Consider the following 14,719-nt stretch of genomic DNA (forward strand, 5'->3'; position numbering starts at 1 on the left):
CTCCTGCAGCACGAGTGCTCCCCGCCATACGTAATGCTTTCATTGCCGGTGTCTCCTCTCGATCTTTACTACATCACGTTCTTGGTCATGGTCGGACCGGCTGAACCCATCATTACTACTCACCATATAAGTTGGGGCTGTCGAGGTTTTCAAGGCGCTCCCAGACCGTCACGGCGGGCAGAGTCCGCGTTTGCTCGCTCTGTGTGACGACCGGGGAGGACGGCTGCCCGCGCTGCTCACCCGACTGTACCACATCTGAACAGGACGGCGAAGAGGGCTGTCGGACACCTGGGATCAAGCCTCTGCCAGTATGTGACTTTGTCAGTAGTCGGTCTCGTTGCTCGCCAAGACATAGTGCTTACTTTGACGCCCTGTCCGCCTGTCGATGCTTCAACGTGGCGAATTCGTGTTTGCTAGCATGAATGGCACTGTCGATGCGATATGATTCCCGGTGCACCCCCGTCCTCCCCAGACTCCCACGGGTCGTTAGGCAAGAGACCAAACCGGCATTCTGAAACGGCCCACTACAGCGCCTCCAAAACTTGCATATCTCGTAGAAGCGAGTAGTAATCAGCAACACTTTTCTGCAGTGTCAATATGCACTCTGGAAACTCGTGTGCCGCCGCCGGAGTGTTTAAACAGCTCATTCGACCGTACAAAATGCAATTTTGAGCGTTCGGCGAGGCCGGGACGCCGCCGATCGGGTCACGTGACCGGCCGATCGGCCAATGGGCGGCGGGCTCGGCGGCAGTGGATCAGTAGGGACATCCGCGGCCCCCAGGGCAAGGGAACCGCCGCGCCTGGACAGCGCCACACACACACACACACACACTCGGCCCAGCGGAGCCCGGGCCCAGGAGGACGGAGCGCCGTCTCTGCCGAACACCTCGACGCCATGGTGATCAGGTGAGAGGCCAGGGGAGGGGCAGCGCTGGTCGAGGAAGTGCAGCGCCTGCTGGTCACGTCCGTGCAGGTGGCGTCCGGGCCCGGGCGGAGTCGGCGGCCAGGGCCGCAGACCGGCCCTGTGACGGGCGGCAGCGCTGGAAGTAGCCCGGCGCTGTCGGGGGTCGCGCCGCGGCGCCGCTCGGCAGCGCCCCGGCTGCGAGGCTCTCCGGCGCTATCAGACGTCAGCCGCCTAAAGCGGCGATCGCTTGTATGCAACAGCATCTCACCGGCCCGACCAGCTGGGCTGAGCTATCTTCGCGTGGAGGGAGCGGCTGTAGCTTGTTGGCAAAGTGCCAGAGTGAGCTTCCTCGAGCCAACATCCATGTCGTGCTCAACGCTTCCTGTGCTTATTTGGCGGAGCAGCTGCAAACACATCGATTTCGGCTACGTTTTTACTGATGAACGGAGCGCAGTTGTTACGTTCTTGCTAATGTGCGGAGCGCGGTTGTTATGTTTTTGCTGATGGACGGAGCGCAGTTGTTATGTTTTTGATGATGAACGGAGCGCAGTTGTTGACGTTTTCGCTTATGTGCGGGGCGCAGTTGTTATGTCTGACGCTGAGCCTGATGGGCACTCGTCCGGTGCATGCAGCATGTTCAGTCAGAGTGAGTGCAAGATTTTAACCAAAACCGAGTAAGCTCTGCATGACGCTTGACAGAGTACACCACCTGACGCATAACACAAGCACATTCTCACTTTGCTTGCCACTGACGTCACCGCAATCCGCCTTTAAATTATATTCAAGGTAAATTACATGCTGTCATAAACAGCGCATCGCTCTAACGCTGACGTGATCGGAATCCGTTTTCAAACAACTAGAGTGGACACATTCGTGCGTGACTACTCCTGCCAGTCGCGGGCCGACGCCGCAAACTTGATGTCCGCTCATGATGTGCGACTTTTGTCCTGGGGCACTTAATGGCCTCATGTTCCGAAACGTAACGGAAATGTTTATTCTTCAGTGACGCTTAACAGACTGCAGCATACCTGAGCCAGGCTTGGAACGTGTGGACATGGACACTTTTAACAGTCACGTTATTGTAATAGCTGAATGACGCTCAGTTCGACCGGGGTCCGGTACAGCGGTGCATGTCCCGAACGATCCGGCCGGCCACCGTTCTCCGCGTGACCCTGGGAAGGCCCGCCGTGATGTGTATAGGCTTCTAGTCGACTTCCTCTGACTGATTTCGAATCCTGCTCTTCCTCGCTCCTTCCTTCGATGACCCCGCCGTTCAGATCGCGAGTCGCACGTGGTTCCTCGCGTCTCGGCCGCCGGACGTTCAGTTGGCACCAGACACGCCCGGCAGTACCGTTAGCAGCGCTGCCACCGCCTCCAGCGCAGGACGGGTGGCCCCCACACGAGCCGGCACGGTCGGCCACCGGGCAGCGACAGCTCGTGGCGAGGTTCCTGTTCGCTTCTGTACGCTCCTGTCGGCTCTCCTCTGCTGCTGTCAGATCCTGGCAGCCACTGGCAGTATCTGTCAGCCCCTGTCTGCTCCTGTCGGCTCTTGTGTGTTCCTCTCGGAGTTTGCCAGCTCCTGTCGGCTCCCGTTGGCTCTCGTCTGCTCCTGACAGTTTCTGTATGCTTCCGCAAACCCGTGGTTGGTGCTGACTATCGTCAGATTTCGCCATCTGGCACCTTTCAAGACTTGACCTCTGACAGTCCACGTCTGTTTCTATTCGCTCCTGTTGATTGCAGTCCGCTGCTGATTCAGCTCCGTCCGTTTCTGTCACGTTCTGTTGGTTTTTGTCGCACCTGTCCGTTCCCGCGAACTTCTGGCTGCTCCTATCCGTTCCTTACAACCAGTGGTGGAGCGTTATCTGCGCAGTGTAGTTTGGGCTTGAAGATAATGAATCTTGATTACGCTTTTGTATCTGTTCTGGGCGCATTGCCCCTCCTTCATAAATGCCTCGTCACTCTCTCCACCATTGCCTGATACAGATCGCTTTCAAGTCGCTACAGAGTACTGATAAGGAGTTGCCTCTGTTCTCTAGAATGTCCCCAGACTTGACAAAAATCCAGTCTCGGCTATGGGTTTTATGAAGCCTTATCCGTGCCGGCAACCGTCGTCGGCTCCTGTAGGTCCGTGCCCGTTTTAGTCGCCTCCAGGGAGCGCTGTTGGCTCTTGAGGTGTTTCGAGGTGCTCGAGATCGTTTGGGGCTGATTCGGATCAGGTCACGACCTGATCACACCTTTTTCAACGAACAAGACTCGGCCAGCTGCAGACAGACAGACACGGTGTCTTCCGTCTTTTGTGCCGTCCGGGCTCCTCGTGCTGTTGGTTTGGTATGGAAATCGGAGCACCGGCTATGCAAATGCATCTGCAGTGCAGGGCCACTCTCGTGCCAGACAAGCACGCTACAGACCTTCGCTGCAGTCACTGGGTCTGTATGGCACTGGGCCAATAGCCGAGGGCTGGGAAGGCGCTGGCAAGCCAGGTGAGGTTTCATGCGACTGCAGTGCTGTGATGGAGAGATCCCCTGACGAAACGAACTGGACAGGACTGACGTGAACTGACACGTGTAACACAGGAGACCAGAAATTCGGCAACCCTCAGCTGGTCCTTCTCACAGGGTGGCAGTTGAAACTGACAGCAATAATAACGTACCGCCAAAGATGATAATAAACCGGTTGTGTCACTTAGTATTCAGCTATCCTCCCTATGACGTGCCTTTGCTAGGATAAACCCTGTGGATTTAATGTTTAATGTTGTTGTTAATGATTTAATGTTTCAGGCTCGCCCTAGAGCCTTCCTAACGTTTAAAGTTTAGCTCTTTATTCTGGTTCTGTTGGACAGTAGGGCGATGAAAGACTGTTTAGACCGACGACTATCATTTGTATTGTCATCTTAGTGCGCGAGACGAAACATTGTGAATAAAAGCACCCACAGACCTTGTACCCCAAATTTAAATTGGACTATCGGTTTAATTGGGACTTTAAGCAATAAAGTACACTTCCTGCTATCAACTTCCACATGCCATCTGATAGACAGGACTGACGAGGCAGTGCATTAAGTGTCACAGACAATACATGGAACTAACATGGAACTACCGCTTGCGGAATTTTCTTCTCGTTCGTGAGCCTGTGCTGAAGCAACAGAACATGGGCACAAAAACTGTAACATTGGGCACCGTAAAACCAGGAAGCAGAACAGAGCAGCGACAACTGACAACTTCACTGGCGACCGCTCAGCTGTCAGAGGGGTCTCCCGAGGATTGTTACCATGACAACCGGGCGAACCAACTAACCATTCTGTGAAACTAAAGGCATCGCTCGGCGTACACGGCGAGGTAAGGACTTCAGGCGACTGGTGCTGCATTGCTCTATAAAACTCAGCGAGGTGCAGAAGCAGTCACGGCATGTCACATCGAATCACCGGTGTTTGACAGATGTAAACAATAGTGGGCACCTAGCTGAGACCGAAAGGTCAGGTCTGCGCGATGACAATGACGACATAATACCATGCGTAGCCCTTTATGTACACCCACGACGGCACACGCCTTCGCACAACTGAGGCACAGAAACGCAGGTGGAGGAAATGGCACGATACTTGCACGTGCAACCAAGCACGCAATACGACATTCCCCAGCTCAGTTACAAATGAAATGACGGAACGAACGTCGCACCTGGCGACGAGAAGAGTTCGCTAGCGTCTAATTCATTCAGGAATCTAACCTTGAGTTATCAGGTTTTGTCCTGACTTGTAAGGAACATTACAACGGGCGTTGCCCCAGAACCGAAGAACCAGTGTACGGTTAAGATGTTCATCTCGCCTTGCACAGACAAGGTGCAAGCTGGCAAAAAAGACACGTGATAAAACTCCGAACGTGTCTACCGCTAACTTCACTGCTTCGCGTTGTACACATGCATTCAACTTTAATGAGATATAAAAGGAAATCAAACGAACGAGGCTGTTTGTCGGAACACGCTCGTGCCTGACCGAAGACCAGGGATTGGTGATCTCCTGGCTTGTGAAGTGTTTTGAGATGTCGTTGACTTTAAATTCGGCGTAGTCAAAGTATGGTACCGAGTATCTGATTTTGCTCTCGGCGCTATAGCTGTAGCTCCGCTATACCTCTTTTTAGGACAGACAACACGTCTGGAGTGTTAATGCTTAACCACAGCTAAATTTACTGATTGGGTTTTGATTGCTGTTAGGTGCTGAAATTTATTATTTTCATGACGCTAGGATCCTGAAGCCGGCCCAGAGCACAACATCTTCTTGAGATATTCTGCATGCAAAAAAGACGTCAGTTTCGCCTTGGTGCACTTCGCTCGGCAGACCTCGCGGTTGACGGTCGCGATGCTCTCACAGCCGGCTGAATCGGAAATTTCGCGAGTGCTGATGGCTATCCACATCATCACCTTCCCCGAGAACTTTATTTGGGACTTAAATCAGCGGTGCAGTTTCCTATTCAGTCAAGCGGCTTCATCCCCATCCTCAACTTTGGTAAGAAAGGAGCTGAATTTGGGGAGAAACCCATTTGCTGGCATATTTTCGGGTCAGGCTGGGTCATTTTTCACTGTCCAGTACCTTACCTGAACACATTTTGTGAAACTTTACCTTCGGGCGAAAGCTTTGCACAGTGTGGAGCGTCACCGCCAGGACCAGCAGAAGATATGTACCGCGTTGTAGGATATACCACTTTCTTATGCTTCATCGTCTATGATGTACTCTCTCGCACACTTGTGGTAGGCGTTGTAAGCCTGTAGAGGCGGTGAATTCGAGGTTTCTGAGCTTTATCTTGTTTATTATTTACTTGTAGGCTCTTTGTCTCTTTTTATACTTAAAGCTATCTTCTGTGAATATTTTGTAGGTGAGTGATTTAGTGCACCAGTGTTTTCTTACTATAATCCGCAGGAACACGACCATTCGTGCTTTGCGGCTTTCGTCTCCTTTTTCTTCATGCCTTCCTCCATTCTCGTTTTTTCCTTTGCATTGCGTTTTATGCATTATCCCTCACCGATGCGCCGCATCACTGAATACGTAGTGCTTTTAGAAGAGCTGTTGTTTTTTACGGATGGCAATATAGTTCGACACTTCTTAGGTCTCCGTCCCGCATCCAATTTCGTGGTTTGGCGAACATGTTTAAAGAGTTCAGCACGAGCATGTTCGTAGTTCGAAAAAAAATCTTAGTTAGGCATGCATGACATGCTAGGCCCACTAGCATACATCACTTGCTAAACTCACTAGCATACATCACTTGCTAAACTCACTAGCATACATCTCTTGCTAAACTCACTAGCATACATCACTAACTAGCATCGCCCCGCCAACATGGCGATGCGGACAACAAGTGATGGATGCTGATGAGTTAAGGAGTGCTGTTGGAGAGTTGATAGATTGGCTGTCCCGCTATGGCCTGGCCTTTTGTCTATCACGTAAAGTGAAGTGTGCCCGATTTGAATAACTGCATGCACGCCGTGGTGACAAGATCGCTGAGAGTGTGCCTCAATAGGTCGAACATTATGGATACTTTGGCAGGAGAGCGAAGAACAGCTCACATTCAACAATCTGATTATGGAAATTTATATCCAACAGTTGTCACGCTTTACAAGATCACCTGTGGCGTGTGTTCCCTATTTAGATCGCCAGTCTATTCCCGTCCCATCGCGCTCTCACGGGTCCGATTTGCACATGTATGGCCGCTGTAGGTTTTCCTGCCAGCCGCTTCTGTGCTGTTCAATAGCAAGCCCGCCACGGGCCGGCGGCTGGCTATCGCGGCTCGGCGGCACCAATTTCTCCGAACAGTCGGCCGGCCGGCAGGGCGCCCGCCCTGACTGACACGGTGATTCAGATAATTAACTCTCGCCACTTGGTGGCCGGGATAATATGTGTTTTCGGTCGGCACCCCGCGCCGCCGCGGTGCGTCCCCGGGCGCCGCGGTGTCACCCGATCCGCCCCCTCCCAAACGACGCCGACCGCCGCTCGTCACAGCGGATGACAAACGGCGACGGGGCGCAGCGGGCGCTGATTGGCTGACGTCACGTTTAATGAGTGCGCTGGCGCCGGCGATTGGCCGACGTTATGAAAGATGAGCTTCCGCGGCGTTGCCGATTGGCCGGCCGACAGACGACCCAGTTGGCGGCGGCCCAGTGCGTAGCTTCTCTACGGCACGGCGCGCGCCCAGCCAATGCGCGTCGCACAATTGCATCTAATTACGTGACGGCATCCCTGCGCGCAGACTGCTGCGCTGATGCCCTGACGTGACTGTCGTCGCGTCGCCGTCGGCCATGAGCAGCGGGTACTGACAGCGTTCCTGACGCAGATGCCGTGGCCGCGCCGTGAGCTGCACGATGAACATGCGGAGCCCGCCGAGCCCGCGCCAAGACTCCGACTGGGACATTAACGACATTAGCGACGCTAGCGTCCCCAAGGTAAGACCGCTGCAGCGGGCGCCGGCAACAGCGGCGCCAGGCTGCACGGCGGCCGGACAAACAAGTGGCGACTGACAGCGGCCCGGCTGCTCACGTCTGGCCGGTCCTATCAGCGCTGGATCGCGTGCACCTCGTGTCCATCTCGCACCTGGACCAGCGCCGCCGTACCATCAGGAGCCGATCGGTCTCGAGGTGATGCTCCAGCTGCACCGAAGCGTGCAGAGCGCGAAACCGAAAGTGAAATCGTGTTCGGCATACTCGCATGGCAAATGCATGAGGCGATAAAAGGCATCAAGTTGCAATATGGAACCAATCAAAAGCTAGCGGACGGCGCGGAGTGGGAGGCTGCAGCTGCCGGCTGACAGTCGGAGGCGGACGGCCCCACGCCGGACGCGCGACCGTCAGCCGTCACGCCGTCACCTGGCATGACAGGCGCTGCTCGTTGAATTCAATGAGGACCGCGGGTCGGCGCAGCCTTCCCGGCGGCGGCGGCGGCTCGTAAAACCGGACGGTCTCCGGGTGGCCACCGTCTGCAAGTCATCCGGCTGACCGCCGCCGGCGAGCCGCACGTGCCGGCCGCGCACCACGGTCGGCAGGCCTCCCCTAGCGAGGGGGGGGGGGGTCCGTGGGCTGGTGGTCACTGGTAGTGGGCGCCACTGTCTTCAGCGTACGGAGGGGGGATTCGTTTAAGTATATCTTGGTTGAGCATATGTCACTCAAAGCTTTGAAAAAACTAAATCGTAAGAGCACCAAAATGTGTTGTGAGGTACACGGATGATTTGATGCAATATGTACCGAGGTAACCCCAGATGGACATTTTTACAAGCCGATGCGTGAAATGTCGTTTCGCAAGGTCGCGGGAACTGGGGGAGAGGAGTGGGAGGCCAGGAATGGCCCGTGTCCCACATTTTATGCACAACTTCGGCAAATTTATCCACCTCTTGTGAGTTTCCGCATCCTGGTCTGGTTTGTTATAAGAAAAAAGTGTCACACCTAGTGTCATTAAAAATTCAAACCAAGCTAAGCCGAGGCCCCCCGTGGGACGCCGTAAGATGGATGCTTATCACTCCACTTCTTCATTGTATTAACCACTGCAGCCCAATGCCTTACTTAAGTGTGATAACGACGCCACGCCTGCTGCAATGACAAGCATGCGCCGGTGCCATGGACTTGATTTGATGCACGGCTGATCCCGTGGTGAGCAGTGGTCGCGACCTTTGTCGCGTGATGCATGTGATGTTCCCCCATTACGTCGGCGGGGCCGCTTGCCGCTCGCCCGCAGTCACTTTCGGCGCAGGTGACGCGTCACGGATTATGCAGCCGAACTTAACTCAACATGATGTCCGGCGTCTCAGCAACTAACAAATGGATTTCCCACCTCATGCCCAGTCAAGTCACGTAATGCAATAGACGCAAGGCGTTAGATCATTCTCGCTTTGTACCGCCCAAGACCACGGCCATTTATCCACGTGTGTCTCGTTAACATCTTAGTAATTGGATAACCTACGGCACACACCAGCCCATTGTGTTTGGGAAACAGCCGTGCGCAGGCGGCCGGCCGGTCATTGGCTGTCACGGCACCGTCCACGCGGCGTAGCGGTCCCGCGCGCTCGCGCTGGCCGAGACACGCCGCCCGTTTGCTCATTCTTTTTTCGCCCATTGCAGGGCTGGAGATGTCAGTTGCAAGCGCACGGTTGTTCAATTAACTATATTTTTGGATATTATGGGCAAAATGTATGACATGTGACACTAACGCATCACAGAATGTTAGACATCACAGATCTATGATTTTCTTATAGAATGATAAAGTCACATATATATATATATATATATATATATATATATATATATATATATCCAGTGATTTATTCCGACAAGGTCCAAACCGAAAGCAGTTTGAGCATTTTGCAGTAGCACTGCTTCGTAAATGCGTGTAATTTTATGCCAGGCTATGAGATAAACATCGCCAGAGGCATCTTACTCCAGGCATATGTTGCCGCCAGCATAGCCATTGTCACAGCTGCGGCGTTTCAGACGTCATCCTCTATACTGCACTTGTACGCCAGTGTCACGTGACGGCTTTCTGCTGACCCCGCGTCCAGCCGAAGCTGAATCAGAGATTCGCGACGTTTTCGGTGCTCTGATGTAATTTTTTTAGGGGGGGGGGTGAGCTGCAGTTGGGGTAAGTTAAACCGCTACGGATGTTACTAGTCTTGCCATTGTCCATGTTCTCGCATCTCTTGAAATGATTTGAAAAATATTTTAAATTTGCGACATAGTGGAACAGGTTCTTTGCCCCATGGCCACTTACCGTGCCACCATCAGCAGTGTACCCCATTCTAGCACAGCGATGGCTTTCGACGATGGCGTTTGGACGATGCCGTATGCCGGATTCCCAATAGTGGGCACAGCTAAAAACATGCCCGCTGAAATCCAGCTCAGTTGAGTCCGCCTCACGCGCAAAAAAATCTTACATGGCGTCAAAAACATCGCATGATTCCGGTCTTTTATGCGTACATGCCGATTTAAATTTGTAAGTGTTTACATTTGTTCACGTACATTGGCATATAAGAGGTTTGACAGAGGCGGAGACACATGCCTCGAGGGGCCATCGTATGAATACCCCACTGACTTTGAGGTCTCGTTAAAGGGAGTGTGCCACCTTTGGCGAATATTTAAGAAGCATACTCTGGTTAATTTTCAGGGGCACTTAGCTCTAATAATAGCATTGGAGAGCGTCACTGCAGCACCAGCAATAAATGATAATCCGATTAATTTTCATAATTTTCGAGTACATATTACGTGGTTAACGTTTGGGCACATCACTAGACATATGTCTCTCTTGTAGCCCCAAATTTACGTTTTGGAACAGAGTGACCCCAGACTAACTCCCTGAAAAGATCCCTAAAAACCCATGGACATATTTGACAGATGACCCTAGAATTATCAAGGGCCTCTTAAGACGAGGCCGCCAGCAATCCATGGACCCCCCAATGGCCGTTTTACTGCAGAAGGTCCTCCTCGAACAATGAACAATGGAACTGGTGGGGGCGTGGATTTCCAGGTGCCTCGCTTGACTACGTCCTCTTTGATGAGGCAAGTCCTGGAAAACCAAGGGGCCGTGAAACGAGCCATGGAGGTCCAAAAAAGCCTTTGAAGCTCTATTGAATCTGTATGGTTCTTAGAAGCTGAATGGCTCCCCTTTTGGTAGGGTCCCTTAAAGTTCAACAGTCCCGTTTGGTAGGAGTCACTAAAAGCTCAACAGTCCTGTTTGGTGGGGTCCCTAAAAGTTCAACAGTCCTGTTTGTAGGAGGTCCCTGTGGTAGGAGTCCTTCAAAGTTCAACAGTCCTGTTTGGTAGGAATCCCTAAAAGTTAACAGTCCTGTTTGGTGGAGTCCCTAAAAGTTCAACAGTCCTGTTTGGTAGGAGCCCCTAAAATTTAAACAGTTCTGTTTGGAAGGAATCCATAAAGTTCAATGGACCTTTGAAGAGGGACGAAGAAATCCAGCGGACTAACTTCCCGCAGCGTTGTGAGATTGTGAAATGCCCATCCGATAAATAACGTCTATCCATTGACCCTCAGTGGTTGTCGAATAAATGACCTTCAGGGATCTTTACATGTTTTGGGCTAATGCGACTCTCGGAGGTTCCTTTGCCAAGGAGGCTTTTGTATAAGGGACATTTTGGACCGTGGCCCTATTCAGAACCTCGATCTCCAGGGCAGTGAGCAACGGTAGATTATGTCACTCTCTCCCTCTGGTTACGTCATTGTTGACTTGAACTTTGTACGTGCAATAAATCCAGTAGTCTCTCCTGATATGGAATCACAACAGAAAAAGAGTCACAAGATGCAGGAGGCGTCCCAAGTTTATCTCGAGTGCTATCGGGTACTGCAACAACCGTACGTAGAAAATTCCATCGGATGAGAAAAGGGACTCCAACGGTTTTTTGTGTGCCCCGTGTTTACCGGTGAAGAGTATTAGCCAGCTCTGATGAACACAGGCGTATGTTCAGAGGGCTTGGGTATGGAGCCATGCCCCCCCCCCCTCCCCCCCCCCCCCCCCCTGGGCAAGGGGGCAGTGAAACTATCGTGCCGAAGCTGACCAAAATCCTCATTTTTGATCCACATAACGTTTATTTTCAAGAGGCACAAAATTCCAGTCGACTAGTTTTCTCTAAATTTCGTGGTTATCTGCTAGATATACACCAACGGATGCTTCCCACTGACGTGCAATTTTATCTATTCGATTCATCTATGGCATTCGACAAATGAGGCTTCCCAGTTTCCGAAATGTTCCTTCCATTTCAGCATTGCCTTTCCTAGGAAACGAAATTCCACGAGCCTGTAGGCATTTGGGGTCATTGAGAGGCATTTGCGTTCACTTGGTAGATGTTGAAATACAGATTGGGCACAGGACAGTCAGAACTTCCGATTGAATACAATGGTCCATAGCATATCAGAGTTTTCATGCGCCTGAATTTCATCAGCTGTTTTTCAAGAGATCAGATTGATCGCAGTTCTTTAGGCGGAAACCATAAGGAAACTTCAAATGCTTCTCGTCAAAAGAAATGTGACAACAATCATACAACTGTGGTTTCTTTTGTTAAAAGACAAGTCGCAGCATGGAGGCCCTTGTTTCGGATACTCCTCGCCTGAACCCTGCTCCCGTTCGACGCCAGCGGTCAATGCCCTGGACTGCTGTCCCTAGCATGACTGACTGCGAAGTGACTGTATCACTGCCTTGCTGCATATTTATGAACAAGCATCACTGCTTATTCGGTATAAAGCATAGATGGGACCGTAACAATATTCTACCTCTTCTTATATACTATCAAACTATCTCCTCTTACCCCACACCGCAACAGAAATTAAGCTTTCAGACCACTGTCTGCCTTACTGTCTGCCTACGCATAAATTGGTTCACCGGGCACTCCGTTGCCCCCCCTTTAAAGGGAATTGTTCACATTTAGACACATTAGCATAATATGTGATGAATCAGGTTCACTTATAACTATTGGTGTACTTTTAAGCAGCGAAGGCTGCTCTTAACATCTTAGTCTCTCTGTTTAGTAAACATGCTCCTCGATACGCCATTGTTTGATTAGGCCATCGAATCTTGCACAACATTGAGAGCTAATCGCCGGCCGTCATGTCTAGAAATCGTGCTCACAAACGTCAGATATGAACGACCCGACCATTATATCTATCTTGGCCTTGATCGCTGCATGGCATATGGAATGACAACATATAAATAACGTTATTATGTCATGAATGCCAAGGTGGCACTGGAATACTGTCCCACAATTACTCTTCGATATCTTTGAGGCCTTTAAGCTCAGGAACCAGAGGGTTTTAGGTCTTAAAAAGGGCATGACCGTGAGCTGCATCAAAACATCTTGTATGTGGGGTGCCGATAGAGTAGTGTTTACGTGTTTGCGTTAACCACTGCACGGGGTTCGAGGTACCAGAGGTACGGGGTTCGATTCTCCGCGATGCCCGCCCTTCCTGCAAGGATGAGGGGCAGGCGACGCCATATAGCCTCAGCAGCTGAGTGCGTCACAAAGCTTCAGTGCCCCCCCCCCGCAAGTCTTCTTTATGGTCATTTCGACTTTAAACTCCCGTGTAAATGTGGATCACTCCTCCCTCCAACGTGGCAAACCCATCTGCTTTTGTATGCAGAACGAAAGAACACATGTTTTAAAGGAAGTATGCCACCTTCTTGTACTTTTCACTTATCGTGAAGCCGGACGTGTCCGATTTGATCGGTTATACCGGTGTCCTCAAATTCCTTCTCCATAGCTCAGAATTTCCATATAAAATAGCCGTTCCTGCGGGAGAGTTCTCATTGGACTCCCTGCTTACCACCATGAAAGTAGTGCATTTAATTTGGCCTGCTTTTCCAACGTTTGTGCTCTGTAATGTTTGCAACACCCTAACATGTCAAAATGTTTATGCAAAAAGTGCTACGAAAGCTTTAAACACTCTTTGCAGAGAAAAATTCATTTTGTTTAGTTCCACCTTGTTTAGCTAAATTTATTTGCACTTTTCTTTCTCAAGCCTTTCTTGAAACAACCAATTTCAATGAAATGCTCCAAAATGATGCATCGGTTAGGCAAATAACCTGATAAGGACGCCGACGAAAAAATCCGCGAACTTGTAACGTTCAGATTATCTCTCCAATTTTCACCCACATAGCGCAATAAAGGTCATTGTGCCAAAGTTACATGGAACACCGGGATTATGTAAAAACCTCGTTTGTGTGGACATGCTGGACTACGCCAACCGCGTATGACATGCTAATTTTGAACTCGATGAACCTATGTTGAAGTTCAGCACAGGTTCATGGAGTTACCTATGATTACAGTCCCTTCAGCAGCTGAACCTAGAGTTCGTCACTAAGAATCTCCGTTCGCCGTACATCATAGGATAAGATGCTGTCATTTACCACATAAGATAGCTGTACTGAGTGCGGTTTGAGAAACATGGCTCGTGGACTAGGCAAATCGGCATGCATTTTTAGGCGGTATGAAAGTGGGCTTAAGATAGGGGCATTGCTAATGGTGAAAAAGTACCTTTTCTGCCACAGACGAAATTCTGAACCGTTTGAAATGTCACCCGGAGTCAAGTCTCTCAGAAGCCGTTGTAATGTATCTTTAAATGCGATAAACCACAAAAACAAATACAAATATAATGCGGCATAACCATCAAACATTTCTGTTTCGGGAGTTCATTTGCACCAGTGTCATTGATGACCTGCAAACTGATGAGAGCAAAAGGCGTTCTATCTCACGCATGCCCACCGACCAATACACTAAGTCAGGGGTGCAACGGGTAATGTGTGAGGGCTACACCAGCGATGTTCAGCCTCTTACCTCAAATCCGCTGTTCCTCCCAGCGGCAGAAAGCCCTGGATGGATCTTTGACATGTGTCGCTCTAACGTCCTCCGTTTACCTCTGAAGTACAGCTCAGGTATGCACAAACAACAATCCTCGTAGATCGGCAGGGTTTTTAAAGCTATTACATTAAAAAGCTGACAGTTAGCTATATTATTCTTGTCAGCCAGCTTCTCACGACATGAACACAACCAACAGCAGCCCACAGCCTAGCACTGAACCCAACGCATTACGGCGTGCGAGCGTCCGAGCCCATCTCAGGGGGGGTGTCATCCGTATCGTTTAACGCTATCAAAAAGTGGCAACATCGAGCTTGCGTGAGAATGCAGGTAGTTCGGCAGCAAAGCCTGCGTGACGTCAAGTATACCATATTTGATGACGTCAGTGGCACAGAAGCCTCTCAATTAGCCAGCTGACTGCTACACAACCCACTAGTTTGAATAGTATGTTTGGGGGGCGTGGGGCTGGCGCTTCCTGGTTGGACTCTGGATGAGTGGTCC

At 50.9% G+C, this 14,719-nt stretch overlaps 1 protein-coding gene across 1 annotated transcript in view; it reads left to right on the forward strand.

The window, feature by feature from the left end:
• The first annotated feature begins 891 nt into the window (after nt 1-891).
• Nucleotides 892-14,719, forward strand: part of LOC119111652 (transcription factor glial cells missing-like) — a 29,585-nt gene continuing 15,757 nt past the window's right edge. The window contains exons 1-2 of the mRNA XM_037235458.1: nt 892-906; nt 7,216-7,324. Coding sequence (XP_037091353.1) covers nt 896-906; nt 7,216-7,324 — 120 coding nt within the window. The 5' untranslated portion in view covers nt 892-895. The remainder of the gene's footprint in view (nt 907-7,215; nt 7,325-14,719) is intronic.

Source organism: Pollicipes pollicipes, unplaced genomic scaffold (assembly GCF_011947565.3).
Source record: "Pollicipes pollicipes isolate AB1234 unplaced genomic scaffold, Ppol_2.1 Scaffold_7261;HRSCAF=8764_pilon_pilon_pilon, whole genome shotgun sequence".
NCBI lineage: Eukaryota > Metazoa > Arthropoda > Thecostraca > Pollicipedomorpha > Pollicipedidae > Pollicipes > Pollicipes pollicipes.